Genomic DNA, 27575 nt, shown 5'->3' on the forward strand with positions numbered 1-27575 from the left:
AAAGAAATTGTAATCTACTTTTTTCTCACAAAAGTATTTATACTAAGATTTTTGTTCATACCCAAGGTGTGAGTTCCTCTGTTTTTTGGTTTTGAACTTCAGTCATCCTAAATGTTACTATACTAATAATTTAAGTAATTAATCATATAGAAAATATTGTTTTTAAAATAATTTAAGTAAAATAAAAAACACTACTAAATAATTATGTTGCTTTGTTTTACATAATATAAAAATAAAATTTTTAAATAATAATAATTATTTTTTTCCTTTTTAAAATATGTTTTGTCTTTCGAAAGAAATGGAATTTAATATTTTGTTATTTTTAGCTTTTTTTTTTTTTTTTTTTTTTTTTGCAATGAATGAATACATATTTATTTTTTTATTTATGTATGCATATATTTTTTTAAATAAACTTGAAGTTATATATATTAATATAAATTTATTAAAATTAAAAAAAATTAAATGAAAAATAAGAAAAAAATATTATGAAGAATATGAAATGCTTTTAATATTCTATCTATACTATAAAAAACTTTATTATATTTATCAAATATTTTAAAGAAATGAAAATATAAATTAATATAAATATTTTCTTTTACATAACGAAAATTATATTTAAATAATTTTTTTTTATTTAGAAAACTAAAATGTGTTTTAAAAATTATTTATGTAAATATTAAAAATATTTAATGATAATATATTCTAAAACTATTTTTTTCTTCTAAATAGTTTTATGCATAAAAAAAGATTTTAATATATATTATTATACTTCTGTTGATTGTATAGAAAATGAAAAAGAAAAAAAAAAAATATAATTTATATTATAATTTAAAAATATTTATCTGTCTTTAAAAATATATTACTATATATATTTCATTTCCAATTTTTACTTTGTTTTAAAAGAATAGCTGTATTTTCTATTTTCTTTTTTTTTTCATAGGAATCGTGATTATATTATAAGTTCCAATTTTTTAAAAAAAGTGAAATTGTATTTTTCTTTTTAAATAAAAAATTATTCTCAAAACATACAAAAGAATGTATCACATGCATATTTCAGAAATTAAAAAATGAACTTAAGAAATAAAAAAAGGGAAAAAAAAGATTAAAAATAAGTTGTATATATTTTTTGAAATATTATAAAAAAGAACATACTATTCTTAAGTACAAATAAGCAAAAAAAAAAAAAAAAAACGATATATTATTATCTATTACATTGAAGATAGGGAATAATGAACTACTAAAATAAAAATAGTACAATTATATTTAGGAAATTTTTTAAAATTAAAATTATATAATGTTTTTTTTACGTGTTTATTCTGTCATATTTTAATGCTTTAAATAAAAATAAAAAAATTATGTTTAGAATATAAAAATGTTTTTATTTAAGCAAAATAAAAATATATAATTGTGTTTATTACTTCATGCTTTATATTTTACCTAAAATATTTGTAAACAATATATGTACATATATGCATATTAATAAAAAATAAAAGACAATAAAATTTTTTCAAATTTAATTATTAACTTTATCTAATTAAAAAATTAAGAAAATAAAGAATTTAAAAATTAAATTTATTATAATTTTTATGTTTTTTGTTGAAATGCATAATAAATATATTATAAAATGGAAGTTTGAAAATTTTTTTTTTTTAATTTGAATACCTCTATCATAATTATATATGTAAGCTAGGAGTATATAATACAAAATTTTCAAAAGTTTTTAACTAGAATTTTATTTTTTTTCAAGTATATTTTTCATAAGAAACTTAATCAAAAAATTTCAAGAGAATTTTTATATTTATAAGATAACTGATGCTCTATGATAAATGTGTAGGTAAGAAAATGTTGAATTTTAGAACGATCATATAAAATAATCTCTCAATTAAAATTAAAAATATATAAATATAATTTTCCGTAAATAAAAAATGAAATAATAAAGTTTTAGAAAATATTACAAAATAAAAGAATTTCAATTTTTTTTTTGCAGTTCATACTAAAACAGTAATTAAATATGGAAGATATAATTTGTTTAAAGTTATTTAAAACTAGAAAAAGGAATAACAAAAACAGAATATATACAATTCTTCCAAATGAAAATAATGATGTTATAGCTTTATTGTACTTTAAAAATAATTATGAAGATGAAAAAAGTTTTAAATTATGTTTTAACTTTTTAAATAATTATAGTAATGATTGTTTATTAAATAATAATACAATAAGTTGTTTTTGGGTATATAGTAATATAGATATTTTTATAAAAAAGGAAAAAGTAAAACGCCAAATTCCTATTCTGGTTAAAATTAAGAGTTATTAAAATATAATATTTTTAAGTGTTTATTTCTTTTTTGTATTTTTTTTTTTCTTCTTTATTCCTTTTTATTAGATTTCACAGCAAAATAATCAGTTGAATTTTTATAATTTTATTTATATTAATAAAATAAATCCACTTATAGAAAATCATGAGATAAAGTATAAATAAATAAATATATATATGTAATTTAAAATTTTCACTTTAATAAATAAAATATTATACATATATTTATTATTTTTAGAATACAAGACAATGTACTAAATTTTAGTATATGTGAAAAGATACATGAAAATATAGCTGAAAAGAACAAATTATATAATTTTTATATTAGTATTGATAAATTATTTCATTTTGCCATATCCTTAAATGTAAGAATAACATAAATAAGAAAATTCACAAAAAAATAAAAAAAAAAAAATTTTTAATTATTTTTTTTTTTTTTAATAAATAGAAAAATTTATCTATTTTAGAATCATTCAACAAAAAATTTGTAAAAATAATATTAAATAAGGAAGAGTAAGCTACGGATAAAAAAAATGATAAAACTAATATATGTACAATATAGAAAGAAACATGTCTATATAATTTTGTTTTATTTAAATATAATAAAGCTAATATTTAATTGCATATATATTCCTTATAGTTCCTTTTTTATTATATTAAATGACATAGTATGTTTAAAATTTGCTACTTACGGACAAAGGTAAAATTATTTACTAAATGTATAATACAAATAGATTTATATTATTAATTTACTTATTTAAAAAATTTTAATGAAATATATTCATTTTATTCATTTATTTATTCATTTTTTTTTTTTTTAATGAATTATAGCTTAAAAATAAAAAATTTATTTGCTTTGCAAAATATTTTGATGAATATTGATAATTATATTTACTTCCAAAAATGTATTAGCAAGTAAAAATAAAATGACATTAGTAAATGTATAATAAAAATAACTAAAAACATATAATATAATTTAAATAAATTTTTTTTTTGAATCTTATGTAGAAGTAATTTTTTATTTCTTTTAACGTTAACACCTCAACAATTTTTACTAATCTATAGAGGAGATACTCCTTATTTAGCAATAAATATAAATAAATATTGTAATATTTTTTCTTTTTTTTTATTTCATTTTTTATTTGAGCGATTATATATATATAAATTATTTGTTTTATGAAATTTTTTTTTTTTTAGTATCTACCTTTTTTGTTGATTTTGAAGTTAGTCATGATTTATTAATTATAATATTGTTTGATATAAATAATCAGCTATGGTTCCTTAATTTAAATACGTAAAATCAAAGGAAAAATAAAAATATTATAAAATTATATAAATATAAGTCTACTATAAACAAAAAAGTTGACACCGATAAGAATATAATATTGTAAAATAAAAATTTAACTTTTTAAAAATCTCTGTCTACTTATATTTTTAACAAAATTCTTTGCTTTTCTGCAGATACTGCAATTTAAATTTTACAAGGGAAGAAAATAAAAATAAAATAATATTAGAAAAAGAAAAAATAAAAAATGTTGTAATACATTCACTAAATGAAAAACAAGAATCATATTATTACTTAGAAACCAAAAGAAATACAAAACATCATATAAAAGAAAATGTGGAAAAAGGAGAAAATTTAACTATACAAAAGAATAAGAACAACGTGAAGTTTAACTTTGAATCTTATTTTCCTAATTTTTTTAAATTAAGAGAAATAAAAGCATACATAAAAAAAGATTTAAAAAAAGACAAAGATTGCATCATATGCATAAAGAATTACAAAAAATTAGAAAGTTCAAAATATATTTATATAATCAAAGAAATAAAAAAAAAATTAAAGAAAGAAAACTTTTATCAAATAAGTAACTATGAAAAATTAAATAAAAAAAAATATTCAAATTATAGAAAAAATTATCATATTTTATATTTTTACAAAAAAAAAGAGTTATCCGATTATTATATTGATTTTTCATATTACAATAATTATGATTGCAAATACCAAACAAATAAAAGCATTAATAATTTATATGATTATAAAAAATATGAAAGTAATGGAAATACATTTAGAGAATTTTATTACAAAAGCTGTGATCATTATTTTAAGGATAAATATAACATACCTCAGAATGATGAAATTTACAAAAATATTGTTAATGAAAGAATAGAAAATGTTGACAAAAATGATTTAAAATTGGTCAAAGTATGTAATGGTAATGAAAATAATTATAATAACGAGAAAGATTTGATTAAAAAATCAAATGATAAGAAATATTTAAATGATGATTTCTTTTTTATAAATAATAATTACAAAAATTATCATTTTTATAATGTAGTAAATAATATAAATAATAACACAAACATTTATGATTTAATAAATTTGAATTTAGACAAATCAGTAAATAACTTGAACAATAAGCTACCGCAATACATACAATATATTCATGTTTATAAATATTTTTATAATATAAGGAGATTTTTTGTAATAAAAAAATGCAAAGATAATTCCAGAAGCTATTCTAGATATAAAAATACAAATAGAAATAGTAAAAATTTCCTATTTAACAAAAAATTACAAAGTATAAAGATTTATGTTTGTAATAAATATTTTATGATAGAAATTTTTTTATCATGTAAGAATAAATGTTATTTAATCGTTTTGAAAATAGAAGAAAAAATAAAATTTTTATTTATTTTGAAAAATTATAAATACTTTTACGTAAATAATAAATCCCATCCCATTTTTAATATTGATAACACTTTGTGTAAATTAATATTTAAAAGTTGTATTAGCACTCTAATAGATATTATTACATATAACAAAAAGACAATAGCTGAAAAAATTCTTAAAGTGAATAATTTAAAAAAAAGTTACCTTTATTTTATAATGATCTACAATAGTCTTTTAAATAAAGATATATACCTAATTAAAAAATGTCTAAAAATATTAAAATTTAAAGAAGCTTTATTATTATGTAGAATATTGTTCCATTATATTTTGAATAATTTTAATATGAAATTAATTTATTTTTATTTCATTAATTACTTTTCTTTCATCAACCATGTTTTAAACAAACGAGATAAGAAAAAGATACACAAACTTAAGAAAGAAATAAAGAAAAAAAAAGAATTTATATCAATTTATATGAAAATAACATTAAAAAAAATATTTGACATTGTAGATATTATTGCAAAGAAATATCTTTGTTTTCAAGACAATAATGAATCGAAATTCTCATTTAATCAAGAAATATTTAATAAAAATGAAAAGAAGTTAAAGGAAAATGAATCTTTTAATTTATACAGTAACAAAAAAAAGCCAATAAAAGTACAGATATCAAATATGAGAAAAAAAGAAAGAAAATTTGATCTAATTAATAGTAATATGAACAATAAAAATATGAAAGAAAAGTTAACTCAAAGCACTTCATTGAAAAAGGAGTGCTTAGTTAAAGACAGCTTTAATCATATTAATGAAAAAAGGGATTTAGATGAAAATAAAATAAATAATAATTCTGGAAGTATTATAAAAAATAACTTTATTAGTGATTCAAAAGAAAATAAAATCAAGATGAATGAATTGTCAATCAATAATATAAAATCAAATATTTCTGGAAATAATAAAAATGTAATAACAAGTATAAATGATAGGAGAATAATTCATAATTATAATAATATAAATAATAAATATTTGAAAATATATGAAATATATTATTTTGAAAAAAATTGTTTTTGTGATAATTACAATTTATTTTTAAATAAAAAATACAGTATAGAAATTTGCTCAATAACTATACATTTCATTATTTCATTTATAGATTATTTTATTAAAAAAAAAAAAAATTCAATAAAAAGAAAGAGTAAAAAATTTAATAAAATATTCATAGAAATGAATAAATATATATATTTTATTAAAATATTAATGAATGCCCTACTAAATAATTACTCGAAAAAAGTTAAAAAAAGAACAAAAAGAAATAGAAGTAAGAATGACATTTCGGAGAATGAAAAATATCTTGTAATTTCAAATAATTGTAAGCGTGAGTTAAACTTTTTTAATTCTATTTATCTAAATGTGTATAATTTCTATGATATTATATTACAAACATTATATATTAAGACATCTAATGATGACAAAATAAATAAATTTATTCTTAATGTTGATAACAATTTTTATAATAATAATGAAAAAGTTTTAGATAAAAATATAGTTGTCAAGAATAAAAGAGGAAGTATTTTAAATTATGATTCATTTATAAAAAATAATAATTATAATGAAAAAAAGTTATTAAATAATAAAAATTCTATGAGTGATTGTCAAAATTTAGATTATATCTTAAAAAATAATGACACTAATGGAACTCCGACAATAAGGAATAAAGAGAATATAAATGAAATAAATGAAAAAAATAATATTAATGAAAAAATAGACACAAATAATAATAATTGGAATAAAAATAATATAAGAAATTATGATGATTTTCTTTTTCTATTATGCTATTGTTATATAGTGTTTACTAGAAAGAAAAAGAGATTTACTTATTTTCCGATTAAGAATATTTTTTATAAAGAAATAGTTAATTCAAATTCTTTAATTAAAGAAGAAAATGATTTCAATACTATTGTTTATAATATAGTTAATAATAATGATCTGAGTACAATTATTTACTATATATATTCAAAAAAGTATGAATTTTTTTTTAACTTTATTTTTTTATATTTTAATTATTGTGTACTATATAATTTTTTTATAAATAGAAAAAATAAATGTATTAAAAAATTATATCATTATATGTATAAGAATTCTATGATTGATAATAACGATAAAATGCATAAAGATAGATATAGAAATGGGAATTGTGAAGATACAGATAAAAAAAAAAAGAATAAGCAAAAAAAATTAGAATGTAATTTATTTTTTAATAAAATGATGATTTCTATTATAAATAATAATGAAGCTACAAGCATTAAAGAAAAAAAAATATATAATTATAATTACAATTATAATACTTTAGTTAATTACTTATTTAATGATAATAAGGAAAATAGGATCATTTACAATAATAACAGTGAAAATAAAAATGTTATTAATAATAGAATGAGTCCAAGTAATAATTATAAATTCATCAATACCAGTAGTATGAGAAAAAATAACTATTATAATTTAAATGAGAGAATGAACAATAGTAATAGTAATTACTACAATAAAATTAATAGTTGTAACAATAAACTTAAATTAAAAAATGTAATTTTTGAAATTTACAAAATGTATGATAATTTAGATAGAAAATTTATAAAATTAGAAAACAAAATAAATATAAAAAATATCGATAGTATTTTTAGTTTTCAATTTGATGTGAAAAATCTTTTGAAAAGTAATTTATATAATATTATATTATTAATTTATAAATTAATTATAAAAAATAAAAATAAAAACAATTCCTATTTTAAAGAGAATATATTTAAACTTTTAATAAAAAATCTTAAAATTCCATTTTCATATATTCATTTGGCACCTTACAAAATATTAATAAACTATTATGGGGGTATTATATATAGATTACTATGTAATAATATAAATAATTACTTAAATATATGCATATATATAGTGAAAATATTGTGTATTGATGTTTTAAAGTTTTTTAAAATGATTGCATTTAATACGTTAAAAAAATATATTAGAAATAATCTGTTGCTTTTTTTACTTAAAAATAATTACAAACTTAATACAAAAGATAAAAGGGCTGTTAAATTGATTGCAATTTTGGAGATTTTTTACAAAAATAGTTCATATAGTAGTGAGCACAATAGTTCTTATACAAATTATATTTTGAATAGGAATTACTTTAATTTATATCAGAATGAAACCTTTTTAGATTTATTAAAAAAAAAATTATACTGGAACAAACACATATATGTACATGATATGATATATAAGGAGAAAAATATATTAAGTATATTTAATTATTTAAACATTTATAGTGTAGTTTCTGATAGTTTTGAGTTCGTTAATTATTTTAATCATACCTCCTATGCTTTTGTTGCATTTCTAATTCAGAATTTCTTCTGTTTTTATAAAATTGGTAATAAGGAAAATAATAAAAGAGATAAAAATAAATTAAATAGAATTAAAATTAAATCAAAATTAAAAGATATATTTTTAAAGAAGATGAATCCGAAAAGCATAAAAAGAATCAAGCTAGTGATTATGAAAAAATATTGTTATTTTAAAATAAAACAGAAAATATTAAGAAATAAAATTAGAATAGTTAAAAAAATTAAAAGGGTAATAGAAAAAATCAATGAAAGTAATAAGGAAATATTGCTTTATAATAAATTAACACACCATAGAAGCATAAAAGATGTTTCTTTTTTAAGAGATGACTGTTATTTTAATTTAGATGAATATATAAGAATTCATAAACCTAAAATAAATGATATATACATACAAAATATAGAGAAAATGAATAATCAAAGAAATGATACTTTGGGAAAAAAAAAAAGTATGAATAATAATACAAAAGAAGTTGAAAGGATACAAAAAAAAGATAAGGAATGTTTAAAAATAATAGAAAAAGAAATTATACAAAAAAATATGAAAAATATAAATAATATAAAAGACATATATAAAACTAATAACGAATCGAATTTACACAATATAAATTGCGATAAAAAATATTTTAACAAATTTGTTAATTGCTACTTTACAAATAAAAAGAATAATAAAAATATAATAACATTAAATATAGCAAAACAGTGGTTAAAATTGAAGGGAGAAGATGTGGATGATATAAGGTTCATTAGTTATAATGAATTTAGTAGTAATATAGTTAAAGAAAAAAATAAAATAAAAAATAACTTGAATAAAATGTATCTAAAAAAAGATAAGGGATACTATGATATTAATAATTATGATAATGAATGCTATTGCTATCTTTGCTGCTCAGGGAAAAAGGAAAAAGAAAAAATAGAAGCAAATAAGAATCAAACGGAAAGTTTTAATATAGACTATAATTATAGCAATGTAGATACAATAGACGATTTTGTTTTACATAATAATCAAATTATAGAAAATATTTCCGATGCTATATATAAAGATAAACGCAATTCTAATGAGAAAAATGTTCACACATCCTATATAAAAAATACATTTATTTTTAAAAAGGTAAATAGTAATGAAAAAAATAAAGAAATAAATACTTTACAAAATTCGATAAATAAGAGCATTAATACATTACATGAAGACGAGAAAGAAAATAAAGTACCATTTAAAAACATAAAAAGTAAGTATGAAAATACTTGTAATTATCGTTTAATACAATGTGAAATTTCTAATAATAAATATTTATGCCATTCTTTATTTATGTTAAAAACAATAAATAAAAGTATCATGGTAAGAATTGTATTAGAAAACAAAGGGATAAATTATTTATTCTTTTTAATGAAATATTTTATTAATAAAAAATTGAAGAGTTTTATATTAAATAAGAAAAAACTAAAGAATGAATACAAAGAAAAAAGAGATATAGAAAAAGAAAAAGAAAAAAAAAAAAAAAATTATCAAGATTATTATTTCAAAAGTCAAAGTCTCAAAAGAGATTCTTCAAATATTTTAGTTAAGCATAAAAATGAATATATGGATTATATTTTATTAAAAAAAAATAATAGAGATAAAATCACGAAGAATAAAAATATAAAAAAAAACCAAGAAATCCTAAATAAAAATCCAATTTATAAGTGTATACTTTTAAAAGACAGTAAAAAAAAGAAAATAATAGTAAAAAATTTATTTTACGAAATAATAAAAATTTTTAATATAAAATCATACGATTACAATTTATTTGTTTATATTTTAGAATATTATATAGATAACAATAACATATCAGCATTATTTATACATTTATTAACGCTAAATTATTTTACGAACAATTTTTTCAAAACACTCCATAGATCATCAAGATTTAATTTTTATAAAGTAATTAAAATTAAGAAGAGTAAAAGAAAGATAAAGAAAGAAAATAATAAATACAATTCTATGTTAATTAATGAAAATGATAAATCTGAAAAAAAATATTTTATATCAGAGAATCACAGAAAAGCACGTAAGATTCATACTTTAAATATATATGAAAAGAATTTTTTGAAAATAATAAGATATATTCAAACTAATTTAGGAAATAAATCAACAAAATATATTTATGATTATGTCGAACATTTTTTAGAATCACATGGAATTTTTTTATTTAAATTTGATTTTTTGTATAAATTAAAAATTTTGAATATTTGTCCAAGCAACAAAAGAACATTAAATTATGAGAATTTAAAAATAAAAGTATTAGACATAATTTCCAATAAAAAATTTCCAATAAAATTAAGGGAGAGGAAGTATAAAAGTGACAAATATATATTTGCTTCAAAAAATATAAGAACAAAAAAAAAAAAAAATAAACATATTTATTATAATATGATGATAAAATTATCTAGAAATTTCTTATGTTTCAATTATTTATCCTATCAAAATATTAATTATAAATTCAATGTAAATATTTCTTTTGGAAATGTGGATAACCTTTTAGGATATAATAAAAAATATATCATGTCTAATGAAATAAATAATTTGCATAATTATATTTTGAATTATTTTTTAATTAATCAAAGTTATACATCTATGTATTTTTTTATATTGAAAAATAATCATTTATTTCGTAAATTGAAGGACTGTAATTATTTAATAAAAAAACTTTATAAAAAAGAAAATAATTTTCATATTATTAATAATTCAGCAAATCTATATTTATTTATTCCTTGTTATATTTATTCTCAGTTATCTAATAATATGTTATCATTATCATTATATAATTGTGCCGTCATATCTTTACAAGAATTAAAAAAATATATAGAAACAAATATAAAGGAAAATATATCAAAAAATGAGTTTTTAAATATATCGAAGGATTTAATCATTTCAAATAATAATGCAAGTCAATTAAAAAATGATATAGATAAATCAAAAAAAGGTACTTCACTAAATATTTTAGCTGATACAAAAATATCTGAAAAAGAAAGAGAAGTGGAAAACACAAGTATAAAATATGAAAAGAAAAAAAAAGAATACAATATAGTAATAGAAAAAGATAATGCATATAACTTTTTTTTAAAAAAAGATAAGAATAATATAAATTATATTTCTCTATACAATTTAAGTTTTTTAAGTGTAAAATTATTTTTTTGCTTATTTGTTTTTAGCAATATAGATATATTTGATTTTAAAAAAAATAAATGTAAAAATCCTTTATATATGAATATATATTATTTTAAAAAATTAACTAAATGTTTTAGCCCATCTATTTATGAAGCTTACTTCGGATGCAAACAATATTTAAAAAAGAAGATAAAAGCAAAATTAGAAAAAGAAAAAATAAAAAATAAAAAGATCTTTAAATTGGCTATAGAAAATTTAAAAAAATATAAAGAAAATTATGTGCATAAAAAAATATATAATTATTCTGCAAAGAATTATAGCTATAATTTTTGTTTTGAAAACTTATATTTAATAAAAGAAATGGATAAAGATAATTCTAATAATCAAGAAAAAGATAAATACAGTTTAGTAAAAAAAGTTACAAAACATAAAAATGTATTCTATAAAAACATATATAAATCACGTGTCGAATTTTATTATTCCTATGACTTTTTTACATATAATAATGATTTGTCTTTGCAAGAATTGTTAGAAAAAACGGTAGATCAAACATTTTTCCAAGCATATTTTTCTCCATTTTCAATTTTTAAGAATATATTTGAAAAAAAATATCAAGACACTTTTAATAGTGAAGAGCTGATTAATTATCAAAATAATAATTCAAAAAAAAAAATAAGAGAAGATACTTTTTACATGTTTTGTAACAATTCCCTAAAGGAAAATAAAATTTTACATAAGTTATTTAATTATGAAGTATTTTTTGTAGACTTAAGGAAATATAAAAATGAAGATAATTATATAAAATATATATTAAAAAATAAGAGTATAGAAATAGAAAATAATACAATAAATAATAGAGATAATAGAAAAATTATTGATTACAACGTAGATTTTTTAAAAAGTAAAAAAGAAGATAACAGTTATCCTATAAATTTAGAAAACAGAAAATTGGATAAAAATTATTTTTATTTTTTAAAATATTTCAATGTAAAATATTTTCTGATTTGCTGTCAACCATTAATAGCTTATCATATATTAATAATTAATCATATTTTTTATGATAATAAAAAAACAAAGAATTTATTAAATTATTTATATACTAATAATTATGATGTAAAATTCCTAAATAATTATTTAATTAATAATAATGTTAATTTGCCTTTGAATTTAAAAGAAGATTTAAAAAAAGAGATAAACGATATGTGTTTAGAATTAAGCATTTTTTATTTTAATAACAACAATATATTATGCTCTGTTTTTTGTTTTCTAGATTTATGTAATATAAATATTGAAAAATTAAAAATGTATATATTGAGTATGAAAAGTATATATTATTGCTTTAAAAAAAACTATAGAAAGAGAAACTTTTTTGACAAATGGATTAAAAAATGTTTCCAATTTTTCAAAATCATCAATTTTTCTATTGAAGATTTTTACAAAATGAATAAAAATATATTTTATGAAAACTTTAGCATAACAGATATAAATTATTATGATTTATTTAAAAAAAATTTCATAGAATTAATTGTTATTAGATTATTTATAGAATTATCAAAAGAACAAAATGAAAAACTGACAAATAAATCCCATTATCGAAATGAAAAATTAAATGATGATAAAAATATCAAGAATAATATAAAGCTATTTTACGATAATAGTATAAATATAGAAATTAATGTAATTAAGAAAAAAGAGAAAATAAAAGTAGAGAAAAACGTAGATTATAAAAATAGATACAACTGTGAATTTAATAATGTATATGAAAACAAAATAAAATTTTTTGATGAAGAAAAAGGAAATAACATGGAAGAAATTGAAAAATTAAGTCAGAAAAAAGACAATTTCAACGAAGTAAAAGAAAATATTAATGAAAAAAATAAAAATTTAGATGAATCAGAAAAGAGTAAAAATGAACCAATAAACAATGTTAATTATTATATAATAAAAGAAGAAACAGCAAAATTTTTTATCTTACTTTTATTAGAAATGTCAATACAATATAGAATGAAAGAAAAAAAGAAAAGAAAAAAAAAGTATTTTAACGATTTTTTGAATATTATTTCATTATATTGCAAAGTTAATAATGTGCATCAACCACTAACATTATTACATATATTAAGTAAAAAAAATGATATTTTTATTTTTTTTTATGAATGTATTGATAAGAAAATTGATATAAAAACTTGTCAAGATATTATTAATTTATACACAAAAAATAAACATACCAAAAATCATTTATTGACTTTTTTAAATCACGTAAGAAATAATGTACATAATATAATAAAATTTCAGTCAATAATTAAATCAAAAAATTTTAAAAATATGAATAAAGATAGTAATAATATAAGTACCAATAATAATTTAACCTTGATATTTTTGAAAAAAATAAGGAATATTTTCATAGGTAGTAAATATTTTTATAATGAAAATTCTATTAGTTTTTTGAATAAAACTGTCTTAGAGTTACTATATTGCATTATATATAATGATTTTAATTATAAAAATATTCAAAATGTTTTAGAATTTACAATCAATAATAATTCATATTACATAAAATTTTATATATATCTTAGTGCATATGTTCAGTTTATCTACAGAAAAAATTATTCCTATTTTTTTGATAAAAAGTGTAAACAACTTGTAAAAAAAAAGAATGAAAAATATGAAATGACTAACTTCAAAAAATATGAGAAGATATTTAGAACTAATTTTAATACTTATAATGATTTTAAAATTTTTTTAATGTTTTTCAATAGAAAGAAAGAAGAATATAAAGAATTAATTACTTCATTAAAAAATATATGGTTTTATTTACAAATTACCAGTTATTTATTATATTTAAACAATTTTCGAATAGTAGATATAAATAAATTAAAATTTTATACCTTCATTCAAAATTTAAATGAACATAAAGTTAAAAGAGTAAACTTATTTTTTGATATTATGAAGAAGGAAGATACAACTTATTTTTTAATTTTTTTTCTTTTATCTAATAATATATTTAACTTACTTCATAGATTTTTATATATCTTTTACTTTAATAAACCCATAGTATTGTTGTGTAATTTTACAAAATGCATAAAAGAACATCATTTTCGTAAAGCAGAATTTTATATTAAAAAACATTATAATAGATGTATGAAAAAGAATAAAAATAAAAATTGTAATTTATATTATATCTTTTTTACACATATTATAAATTATTTGTTAATAAGCAACTCCAATATAAGGTAGGCTTAAAATACTCATAAGAATCATACCAATAAATAAAAATTAAATTTCAAAAAAAAAAAAAAAGAATGATATAATATAATATTTTAATATAACATTTTATCATAATTTTATATATTTATTTAAAATTTTTTAGGTATGTTATATTAAAAATGTTGTCAAAGGCAAAGCATGAATACAAGTATAATTTTGATTTTTATGTGTATAAAGCATTAAATAAATTTAATATGAAAAAAGATATATTCTTCGATATTTTTGACTTATGTGAAGAGTTGATAAGTATGGAAAAATTTGGATATATCAAAAAAATTTTTAAAGAAGTTTATGTATCAATAGATAACTCCTCAAAATATGTTTTTACATATAACAAAATATATATTGAACTAAATAGATTTGTTTTACTTCATTATGTATGTTTCAATAATTTTTTACACATAATAAAAGACAGACGTCATATAAATAACTACATTATCTTCTTATATAACACTTCTACTTCTTATTCCTATTCAAATGTAATTTTTCTATTATTTCTTTTGAATTACTCTTTTACTTATCAATCTATTTTAAGCATTTTTGATCAGATATGTATTTTATTATTATGCCTATTTCTTATAAATAATTTAAAAAAAGGAAAAAATGAAAAAAAAAAAATTAAGGAAAATTGTATGTTTGAATATGTGAAAAATAAAGTTTTAGAACTTAAAAATTTATTAAGTAAGAAAAAAAAAAGAAATTCTAAAAATAAAAATATAAATAGTTCCAATTTGTGTATATTAAACTTCTTGCCTTTGAATAATGAAGAAAGTGAAAACATATTTTTATTTAAAGAATATAAGGAAAATAGAAAAAAATACATGAAATATTATAAGGGTTTGTTCCCAATTTTTGAAAAATATAAAGAATATTTGAATTTACGTGAGAAGTTTTATAATTTTTCTGAGGATTATTTCTATAAATTTAGCAGAAACATAAAATATATAGAAAGTTTGTGCATAAATAAATATACAGCAATCAATTTAAAATTAAAAGTGATATACTTATTAAGTTTATCAACTAAAAAAAGAATCCCCATAAATTTTGACGAATTAAATATTTCATATATAGAAAGTATTTTAAAACATATAGATGAATACAAAAACCGAAACACAGTAGTATATGTGCACAATTATATTAGAAAAGAATATGTAAGAGATGATATTAAAATAAATGAACAATTAAAAACAATTCATTCTATTTATAAACATGATGAACTTTTTATTTACTTAAATAAGGATTCTAAAAAAAATTTGCTGATAAAAAAAGATGCTATAGATCATTCTTGTGCATATCAAAAATTTCCAAATAATTTTATTAATAATAATAATAGTGAGAATTATAATGAAAATAATATGCATATCATAAGTAGTATGAAATGTAATTTTAATAAAAATAATGATGAAAAAAATTATTCTAAAATGATAAGAGAAAAGGAAAATTTCAATGACAATTTTCTTTTTAGCATAAAGAAACAAAACAGAAATATATCAAATAAGGAAAACATAAATATTTTGATTAGTATATTTATATGTGTGAATAATTTAATTAATAATTATGATATTATTAAGGTGCAAAGCATCATCAACTTTTTTGATATTAAAAATATATATAAGAATATAAAAAAATATGAAAGGGAAATATTAAAAGAAGAAAAGGATAGAACAATACATAATTTTAACTCGAAAAATAATAATAAAATGAACATAAAAAAGGAAAAAAAAAAAAAGATTACACCAACAGTCATAAAAACAGAGTCTTGTTTAATTTTTGATGATTTTTTAAAAGTTAACAAGGATGAAAAAAGGTATAATTGCTTTAATCCCTTAAAAAATATAAAAAAACATTATATTCACAATAAAAAAGAAATTGATGTAAAAAATAATCTTGAAATAAAATTAAATGAAAATTATGATAACTCGCATTTAAATATTGACGATATATACAGATATGTTTTTATAAATTCAGTTCATTCACTTATTATATTTTATTATTTATGTGTTAATACAGAATTAGGATTGCATCTAATGAATTTGCTTTATTTAAAAGAAAAAGAAAAAGAAAAAGAAAATTCATGTATCAATTTTGAAAGCTTTATAGAAAAATGTAAAAAACATTGTAGTTGTGATATATACAAATTTCTTCTAACTACAGAAATATTATTTAGTATTAGAAAAAAAACAAATGTACTAATAAAACCAATATTTTATAATGTAAATAACCAAATTTATATTATAAAAATATTTTTTTATATTTTAAAAAATTTTATTGACATAAATGAGGGAACTTATAATTTATCCATAGGATTGAAATATACTTATTTATTTAATAATAGAATAAATACATTTGTTGCCAATTTACTAATTTATCATAATTTTATTTTACTTTTATTAACTAATTTTCATAAATATAATTTAAATGAATGTACTAACAGTTACTCTACCCAAAATCATGTAAAAAAGAAAGCAATAAAATGTAATTCAAAGAGAAATATTAAGAATAATATAAAAATAAATTCACAAAATACTGAAGAAAAAATTATAATATATTATGAATGTTCTACATTATTTTTAAATAAATACATAAATTTAATATTAACAAATTCATGCAATTTAATATACAAAAACTATTATTTTAATAGTTTATTAGATGTCTATTTCTTTATTTTAGGTATAATACAAAAAAAAAAAAATGGAAAATTAAGGAAAAAAAAAAAAAATTACTATTGTACTGGGGATATTTATAAATTATTATTTAATATAAAAAAATGTGACCAAAATTTTAATAATGCTTTTTTTAATAATTTAATTAATTTTTATAAAAGAAATGTAGCAATATCCTTAGAATTAGAAATAGAAATTATAATTTTTTTATATAAATTAGCATGCAAATTCACATCTCAAAAACATATTAATAAAATTATTGACATAATTAAATTAAGAACTTCTGTATATGTAAAAAGGAGAAAATTATATCTTATTTTTAGAATATTAGTAAACATAAATGAATATGATAAATTATATTTTCTTTTTAAATTACTTTTTGATAGTAATATAATTTATGACTTTTTAAAATATAGCAAAAACATTTTCTTATCCTTAAATGTGTATAATTATAATTGTGATTTAAGTATTTCTTTAAATAATAATTGTTTACTGTATAATCAATATATGTATAAATTCAAGAATTATTCTAATATTAACAATAGTAAAGAAGAAATGCTATTAGATTCAATTAATAAATGTAAAAATTTAAGTAATAAAACAATTCCTAATGATAATACAATATTGGAACATGAAAGTTTTAAAATGAAAAATAGTTGTTATGATGATGTTATGAATAATCAAGAAAAATTAAAATTTCGTAATTTGTTATACATTATTTTTGAAAATATGTATAAAAAAGAGAAGGAAGAAAGAAAAGAAGAAGAAAAAAAACAAATAAACATTTTATATAATTTCAATAACTTAAATTTTTCAGATTTGCCAAATTTATATGAAAATTATTTGCATAAGTTTCAAAATAGTTCTTTTTTATTTTATGATGATAATTTGTTTATTTCTATATTATCTTTTTATATAACTATATATTGTAAACAATTTACTGAATGCGATATAGAAATACTAACACGAATATATAAAAAAATTGGCTTAAAGTATGAGTTATATAAAGTATTAAAAAAAAAAGCTAATACTTATATAAAAAATTTGAAAAACGAAGATGATATCTTTGATGAATGTAACTTAAATACAATAATTACTAGTATACATTTGTTACACCATTGTTCATTAATATTACTAGAAATTGAAAATTTATCCGAATATAACTATAATATAAATTTAATTTATCTTTTGATTTTACAATTAAAATATATTTATTTACATAATAAGCAAAATTTACAAAAAATAAAAAATAGCAACTTTTCGTCTTATTTAAAAAATAATATTTCGTTAGATTTTTTAGTAAATAGAATAGATGAAAATATTGATAATATATTTGAAAATATATTACAATATGATATTACAATGCGTGATTATAAAATAACATTTCTAAATTTATCATTAGATAATCTTATTTCATTAATTGAAAAACATCCAATATTTTACGAAACCTTAATTATAATAAAGGTAAAAATATATGAATAATATGTATTTATAAAAAAAAAAAATTATGTTTTTAAAAAAAATTACATATGAAAAAATTTATACATATTACCATAAATCCTTATAGGATATTATTATTTTGAAATAAATAAAAATGTATTCATAAAAGTTCATGTTTTTATAAATTTCATTACTTTTTGTTTAATTTTCAGGTGTATGAAAAAAATTATGATGATTTGGTATACTCCTTTATACCCAAAATATTATTCATCCAAGTTGTTGTATACGGTAATAAAAAATATTTATCTGATTATTGTTCTTATAGTTGTATTGATAAAAACACGCTAAAATATATTATTAAATTATTTCAGATTAATAGTAATCATTTAAAATCTTATAATTCATTTCCTATAAAAAAATATAAATATATAACAATAAAAAAAAATTTTTTAACTTTTGATTTCTCCTGTTACATTTTATCTTCAATAAACATAACATACTCATCTGATGAAGAGAAAGATAAAATTTTTAATTATAAAAATCATGTAGTTTCTGTTAAGTATATTTTAAATCAAATAGGCAATATTGAATTGAAAATGAAGGTAGGTGTATATTAATGAAAATTTTCAAAAAAAGAAAAGAAAATATTTGATTATAAACTTATATCTGACTTTTTTTTTTTTTTTTTTTTTTTTTTAGGTTTGTAAAAAATTAGGAACTGATTTTAATGATTTATATGAAGAATGTAAGAACATCTTGGATTTAAAATTGAATTAAAAAAAAAAAAAATCTTGTACGTTCCAAACAAATACAATTTTTTTTTGTTAAATTTTTAAAAATTTATTTATAATAATATAAAAATATTTATTCTAAAATATATATTTATTTATATATTAATAAAATATATTTTCAGTTTTATTTTTAAACATATTTGTAAAAATTGCATATTTTATATTAAAAAATATTAATATACATAAATATATGTGAATTTTTCATAATGAATTCATGTGATGCTTAATTAAGATTTAATTTTTTTTAAAAAAAGTATATATTAATACATACAATGTATATATATATATATTGGCATTATCATCCCCTTTTTAAGATTAGTTTTTTTAATTAATTATTATTAATCTTAGATTTTTTTTTAGAAATTTTTAAATTCATAATAAATATAAAAATAAATAAATAAATATATATATATATATATTTTTTTTTACTATGAAATATAATTTTAATTGATTAAACAAAAATAAAATGTGAAAAAACTTCAGGTTAAAAAATTTGTTTTAATAGGTTTTAATTTTTTTTTTTTTCCTCATATGTGTATTTTTTTTTTTTTTAATAAAAAGAATTTATTTGAATTAAAATTATTTGTTTTATTGTTCTAAAGAAAAAATGGAAAAAGTAATTAGTATGAGAGAAATCATTACAAATACGAGAAAAATAAAATTACATGAAAACTTTTTAGAAGATTGTAATCTCAAAGATATATTTTATAACGGGCTAGAAGCAGTAAACTGTGCATATAATGATTACGTAAATATAAAAACGTGGCTTTTTGTTATATCTGAAAAATTATTTTCAAATGACTTTGAAGAATTAGCATATGTTGCTTGTGATGCATTAAAGGTTTTATTATGTAATAACAGATTTTTAAATGTAATTATTTTTAAATTGTTAAAAAAAAATTTAGAAAAAGATGTATTAAAAATAATGGGAATATGTTGTTTAACAGTTGCTTCTAGAATGCAACAAATAAATGAAACAACATGTTTTAAAGAGATTTTAGAAATGTCCAATTTAAAAAATAAAATAAATGAATTTAATATAAGACAAATAGAAATAGATGTTTTTGTTTCATTGGCTCACTCAGGTTTCTGTTTTGAAAAAATTGTAACACCTGTTAATGAGTTAAATAAAATTATGAGTTTCTTAGAAAGTTATCAAAATTTATTTGAAAACAATTTTCATTTATTTAAGTCTTCTAGTAATTTAATGCTCAGAATTATTTACTGTATGGTCCCTGTATTTAATATGAATATATACAATTATTCAATTGTCAATTATGTTTTAAGATTATTTATTAAAGATAATGAAATATATAAATATATTTTTGAAAAATTAAAAAAAAATTATTATGATAAAGAAATTATCGATATATCTAATTTTCAAAATCATATGGTTAATATTATTAACGCATTTAAAAATACTTCAATTTTTTCTGCAAAAGATTCAATCCTAAATAAACCAGATGCTATTGAACTGTTTGAAGAAATCAATAAAAGAATAGAAATTCAATGGAAGAATAGTTCACAGGAAAAAAAAAAAATTGAGTATTAATGAAATAATACTATAATGGAAATATTTGAGATTGAGAAAAACTTTTTTTGTTATTAAATTTTAAAAATAGGCAAAAAATTTTTTTTAAATAAAAATTATTTATTGGTAGAAAGGCCTTTTTTAAATAGAATAAAATGAAATAAAATACTCTTTTATTGTAATTAAATAAAATTTTGTCTACTCATAAATTATTTTCTTATTATACACTTTTATTCAGATCTTTTTTATTATTATTATTATTATTATTAATATCAATTTTTTATAAAAATGTTTAAATATACTAATATTAAAAAAAAAAAAATATACATATAAATGACATTATATATATATATATGTTTATACTTATATGGTTTATTAATTATTTCTTTTTGTTCTTAAAATTTATCTTAATACTTTATCTTAGTTTTTAATTTTTTTTATTTATTTTTGTTTTCAGCACTAAAATAATTTTTTATATAAATATATTTAAACATTAAAAAATTTTTGTAAAAGAATAAAAGAAAAATATTATTAAAATTTTAACATTTACTCTCAAATAATAAATTATAAAACAAAAATAAAAAAAACATTTAAACAGTCAATGTTTTTCATTAAAACTAGTTTAATATTTAAAAAAAAAATTTTTTTTTAAATTTAAACAAGCTTATTATATTTTTATTTTATATTTATAAATTTTTTAGTATTATGGTTTATTAATTTGTATTTTAATTCTTTTTGTTGTTTATTTTCATTTAAAAATACTAACGTATTCAAATGTAAATCTTTAGTATATTATTGTTTTTTAAATATTCTCTATATTTTTAATTTTAATCCTTATTTAATGAAGTGCTTACAATTTTTTTCATTAATTTTACTTTTTTTTTTTTATAAATAATTAGAAATTTATATATACATGAAGTTTATCAATATATAGATACTTAAAACTTTTGTAAAAAGTAATATCAAGATTATATATATATGTATATATACATATGCAATAATGGAGAATAAAAAGGATATTGATAACATAAATAATATTAAAATTCTCATAGACTTACTTAAAAATAATAAGAGTATTTTTGTTTGTATTAACTGTAGAAATATCAATTCATATGAAACATATAATAATATTTTGCAATTTATAAAAGTATATTTGAATATACATTTCTGTGTTATTGATATTATAAGCATATATAATTCCGAAAATATTCCAAAATTACTAAAAGACATATTTTTAGAATTCATAAAATATATTAAAAGAAATAGAATTTATAAATCTGTTTTTATTCTACCATATTTTGATGAATGGATTATTCCAATAAAACAAAGAAAAAATGCAAACTTAGGTGAAGAATATAATGAAGAAAAAATCAAAAGAAAAGACATTAATATGCATATTTATAATGCAATTTGTTATTTAAAAAATAGTTTACTCAAAAATTTAAACAAAAAATACTGCGTTAAATTTATTGGTTTTCATAAAACTAATGATATATTTGATTTATATAGTGATTTTTTTGATTATAAAATAAATGTGCTTCATTTTATTAATACTCATATTCTTTACTATATTAACATAAATAAAAGCATCAAACTTTGCTATAAGGAAAATAACTTATCTATAAATTCAATATATAAAATATTGAATGATAGATTAGATTTTATAAATAGTGAAATAGATTTGTTCAAATGTTTTTTTAAGTACTATTATAAATTTTATAATTTCAGGAAAAACAAAGAAAAACAAGAAAAAAGAAAACTAGAATTTGAAAAAATAAAAAGAAATAAAGTTGAAAAATATATATTTGCAGAAAAAAATTTTAACTTAATAAATATTTTAGTCTCTTTGAACAATTTTAAGTGTCTTAAGAAGTACAAATATATACTTACAGAAAAAAAAAAAAAAAAATTTTGCATTTTTCTTTATAACTGTAATGTTAATAACGTTTTAAAACTTTTATGCAAAAATTATTATACACCTTTTTTTATAAAAGAATATGTTAATACTTTGCTTAAAAGGCATATAAAATTAACTAAAAATTTTAATTATTCAAAAAAAAATAATAAAATTTATAGAACAAATAATGGTAAAGTAGTAAGTAATATTAATAATTATCGTATAAAAAACAGTACTAATATTAATAAACATTATAGTAGAAATAATAACAGTACTATTAATGGGAGTAGTGATAATATAAATACAAATAAGTTTATTGGCCAACGTAGTTTAAAGTTAAATCATAAAAATACTATAAAATATATGAAATTCAGTAAATTATTGAAAATTAGGAAGCATTTTATACTGAAAAATGATTATCAAAATGACCAATATAATATTTATAATTCAGATAAAAAAAATTATATTAGTTTTTATTTCAGTAAAATTAATGTTCCCAATACCTTATTAATATATGGAAAAAATGGTGTAGGAAAAAGTACATTAATTAAATTTATTATTCATATAATTTTTTCGAATTATAAAAGTCTGTTTATTGATAAAAGAAAGATCTGTAAAAATAATAATATAAAAAAAGAATATATACACAAAAGCATTCAAAACATTTCTATTAATAAAGATTCATATAACAGTAATCATATTAATAATAATAAATTTTCTAAGTACTATTCTCAAATAAAAAAAATTCATTTAATTGAAAAAAAAAAAATTTTTTATAAATTTAAAAATGTGTGGATAATTCCATTCGAAAATCACCTTTTAATAAATAAAACAATTGGTGAAAATAGTAAATATATAAAAAAAATTTTTTTAACAGCTTTAAAAAATCAACCATCTGTAATTATATTTGATAACATAGATTTATTTCTTGAAAAAAATAAGTATTACAAAGGTTTAGAAGATGATCAAAACGAAGATGTTTACAAAAATATTTATATTTTATTAATACATTATCTGAGTATTTATTTAAATAAATCTAATAAAATAAAATTTATTGCAACCACTAGTATAAATCCATATTTTTTTAAATTTTCCTTTTTGAATAAGATAAAAAAAATAATTTTTATTTCATAAATTTTTTTTTTTATTTTTAATTTACATTATGATAAGTGTATAAAATTAAATTAGTTTTTTAATATAAAATGTATAAAATAAAAATAATATGATTAATAGCTAATCTATATTCTTACATAATTACTACATAGTTTCCAAATACTAATAATTTGTTAATTTGTTGCAAATAATAGTATTTTATGTAGAACGAAATATATATATATATATTCTAATTTCAACCTTCTTTTTTTTTTTTTTTTTTTCGAAAAATAGTAAAATTATTCTTATTTTAAAATTAATTTTAATAAAAAAAAAAAAAAAATATAAGGCTTATTTATAATATTTAATGTTTAGTAATATGAATAGCTAAATCAAGAACACGATTTGAATATCCCCATTCGTTATCATACCATGAAATTAATTTGAAAAAATTATCATTTAATGCTAAACCGGCTTTTATATCAAATATTGATGACCTATTATCGTGAACGAAATCTTGAGATACTACTTCATCTTCTGTGTATCCTAATATTCCTTTTAGTGGTCCTTCAGCTGCCTTTTTGATTTCATTTACTATATCTTCATATTTGGCAGGTTTTTCTAATCTGCAAACTAAATCAACAACTGATACATTTCCAACAGGAACTCTGAAAGCAACACCTGTTAATTTTCCATTTAAATCTGGTAAAACTTTACCTACTGCTTTGGCTGCTCCTGTGGATGCTGGAATGATATTTTGAGATGCACATCTACCAGCTCTCCAATCTTTTCCTCCTTTTGATGGCCCATCGACTACTAATTGATTAGATGTTGATGCATGAACAGTTGTCATTAAACCTTCAACAATTCCAAATTTATCATGAACTACTTTAGCTATTGGTGCTAAACAGTTTGTTGTACATGATGCATTAGAAACAATAAGTTCTTTTGGATTGTACTTTTCATGATTAATTCCCATAACATAAATTGGCGTATCATCTTTAGGTGGTGCTGACATAACAACTTTTTTTGCTCCTCCCTTAATATGTGCACCTGCTAATTCTTTTGTTAAAAATACACCAGTTGATTCACACACAACATCTACGTTATATTTACCCCATGGAATTTGAGCTGGGTCTCTTTCATTATGAACATTAACTTTTTTTCCATCTATAACTAAAGCTTGCCCTTCAGTTTTTATTTCACAGGGGAATTTTCCATGAACAGAATCATACTTTAATAAGTAAACTAAGTGTTTAATGTCCATAAATGGGTCATTAATAGCTACGACTTCCTAAAAAAAAAGAAAATTATGTCCATGCATAATTTAAAAAGCGTATATACAAATATATACATTTAAAATTAAACAAATATATATTCAAATTTATACATTACTACTCGTTTAAACGTTACCAATAATATATCATGAATATTATTTTACATTATATATAATAATATATCTTTAAAATAAATATAATGCTATTAAATAAATTAATCAAACAATAATATGAAACATTTATACTTTTTCATATAAACAATAATTATGTGTATATATATATATATATATATATATATATGTGTATCTTTTTTTTTTTTAAGAATGTAAAAAACTAACAATATCTTTTTTTCCATAAGCAGCTCTAAAAACTAAACGTCCAATACGTCCGAATCCATTAATTCCAAGTTTTGTTACTGCCATTTTTACTTTATGAAATAAAATTTTTGTGATTTATATAATGAGTTATAAATTTTTTTTAAAAATAGTAAAAGTGAAAGATTCAAATAAAAATAAAAATTCTTTTATTGTATGTAAATAAATTTTTAAATAAAAATAAAAAATTATAAAAAATGAAATTAATTTTTTTTATAATATGTAAATATTAATTTAAGTGTTTCGTATTTCAAAGGTATCTATTCCGAATATTTTAAGAACTTCAAAAAAAAAAAAAAAAAAAAAAATACGCTCCCATAAATAAATATAAGTATAAATATATTATATATGTATTTTTATATCTAGTATTACTTTAATATTAGTGACTTATTGCATGTGTGCAAATTCAAATTTTTACTTATTTCTTTTTATCTAAATTTACCTTTTCTATTATTTTTTCCGTATTAACATACAATTTTTTCTTCTCCTTTTTTAAGGTTTATTTTTTATAAAATTTTTACTAATATTTTAAAGTTATTTCATCATTATCTGAAAAAAAAAATAATAGAGAAATCTATAAAAATGAATAAGGGTGTTTTATATAAGGAGACATAGAGATGTAAGGTGGTCATTTACAATAATACGTAAAAAAACATATTTTCGTCATAAAATGCGTTCTTCATTTTATTTTTTGGATAAAAAGGATACATAAAATAAATAAATTTTATATTTCATGCATGATTAATGATGGAGCATAAATATTTTCAGCTCACATAAAAGAATTCAATGTAAAAAATTGTAATGCTCAGTAAAATTTAAGTCTTTTGATAATTTACAAAATCATAATATAGAATTAAAAATAATTTTATATAAATATTAATTTAATGGAATACTGAGCTATAATATCATTTTATCATTTTATGGATTATTTTTTTTGATGATACTGTAATACTGAAATAAAATAAATTCACATAATATTTCAGGGGGCTTTAATTATTCATGTGTTATACAGTATTCTTTTAACATAATAAAAGTTTTAGAAATGCCTTTTTTTGATAATAATACCTATATACATTTTGCATTTGAACTATTTTTAAAAAGCTTTTTTTTCAATTAATCAAAATTATTTTTATATAAAGAGTGTAAAAACTATCTTTAATATTTTAAGTGTTTGCTCATTTAACCAATTTTATGTGCTTATAAACCAAAATTTAATATGTTGAAGAATTAAAAAATGAAATGTAAATTATAAATATAATTACGTAAACTATTATTTTTCCATGTAAAAGTATGTTTTAAATGCATATGTAGCATGATTATGCAGTATTTATTTAATAATGTAGAATAAAGTAAAAAAAATTAAGATGTGGTTAAATTATTTTAATGAAACATTAAAAAAAAAAAAATATATATGCTTCTTTGTTTATATCATATTAAGTACAATGAAATAAGATTCATAAGAATTTGCAAGTAAGGAACATTTGTCACAGAAATGTTCATGTGTATCATTTATTTTAATATATAATATACAGCATTATTATTTTATGTGATGTTGTCTAAGCACATTAAATATTTTCCAAAATCATTTTTTTATGTATTATTAGCGTATTAAAATATATATGATATGGGAAATATGCTATAAAACTGAAAATAAAAAACTTATATGTGATATGCACTTTTATTTTCTATCCTTTTTACAGTTATATTTTTAAATACATGCAGCCACCCTT

The 27575-nt window shown here is 17.2% G+C and overlaps 4 protein-coding genes across 4 annotated transcripts; 3 read left to right on the forward strand and 1 right to left on the reverse strand.

The window, feature by feature from the left end:
• Window positions 1–2011: 2011 nt before the first annotated feature.
• On the forward strand, window positions 2012–19660 carry PRELSG_1217700 (conserved Plasmodium protein, unknown function; the record flags this gene model as incomplete). Its single annotated transcript, XM_028677955.1, has 12 exons — window positions 2012–2293; window positions 2384–2469; window positions 2553–2679; window positions 2763–2827; window positions 2955–3014; window positions 3146–3229; window positions 3323–3420; window positions 3512–3608; window positions 3776–14746; window positions 14884–18907; window positions 19096–19485; window positions 19583–19660. The coding sequence occupies 12 exons, from the start codon at window positions 2012–2014 to the stop codon at window positions 19658–19660; spliced, it is 16362 nt and encodes a 5453-aa protein (XP_028534293.1).
• Window positions 19661–20281: 621 nt separating this feature from the next.
• On the forward strand, window positions 20282–21226 carry PRELSG_1217800 (conserved Plasmodium protein, unknown function; the record flags this gene model as incomplete). The annotated part of the gene is made up of 1 exon (XM_028677957.1): window positions 20282–21226. The coding sequence occupies one exon, from the start codon at window positions 20282–20284 to the stop codon at window positions 21224–21226; it is 945 nt and encodes a 314-aa protein (XP_028534294.1).
• A 979-nt stretch (window positions 21227–22205) lies between these two features.
• On the forward strand, window positions 22206–24236 carry PRELSG_1217900 (conserved Plasmodium protein, unknown function; the record flags this gene model as incomplete). Its single annotated transcript, XM_028677958.1, has 1 exon — window positions 22206–24236. The coding sequence occupies one exon, from the start codon at window positions 22206–22208 to the stop codon at window positions 24234–24236; it is 2031 nt and encodes a 676-aa protein (XP_028534295.1).
• Window positions 24237–24558: 322 nt separating this feature from the next.
• GAPDH (glyceraldehyde-3-phosphate dehydrogenase, putative) lies at window positions 24559–25893 on the reverse strand (the record flags this gene model as incomplete). The annotated part of the gene is made up of 2 exons (XM_028677959.1): window positions 24559–25488; window positions 25810–25893. 2 exons carry the CDS (start codon window positions 25891–25893, stop codon window positions 24559–24561), a joined length of 1014 nt encoding a protein of 337 aa, XP_028534296.1.
• Window positions 25894–27575: the final 1682 nt, after the last annotated feature.

The sequence above is a fragment of the Plasmodium relictum genome (genome assembly GCF_900005765.1).
Source record: "Plasmodium relictum strain SGS1 genome assembly, chromosome: 12".
Taxonomy (NCBI): Eukaryota; Apicomplexa; class Aconoidasida; order Haemosporida; family Plasmodiidae; genus Plasmodium; species Plasmodium relictum.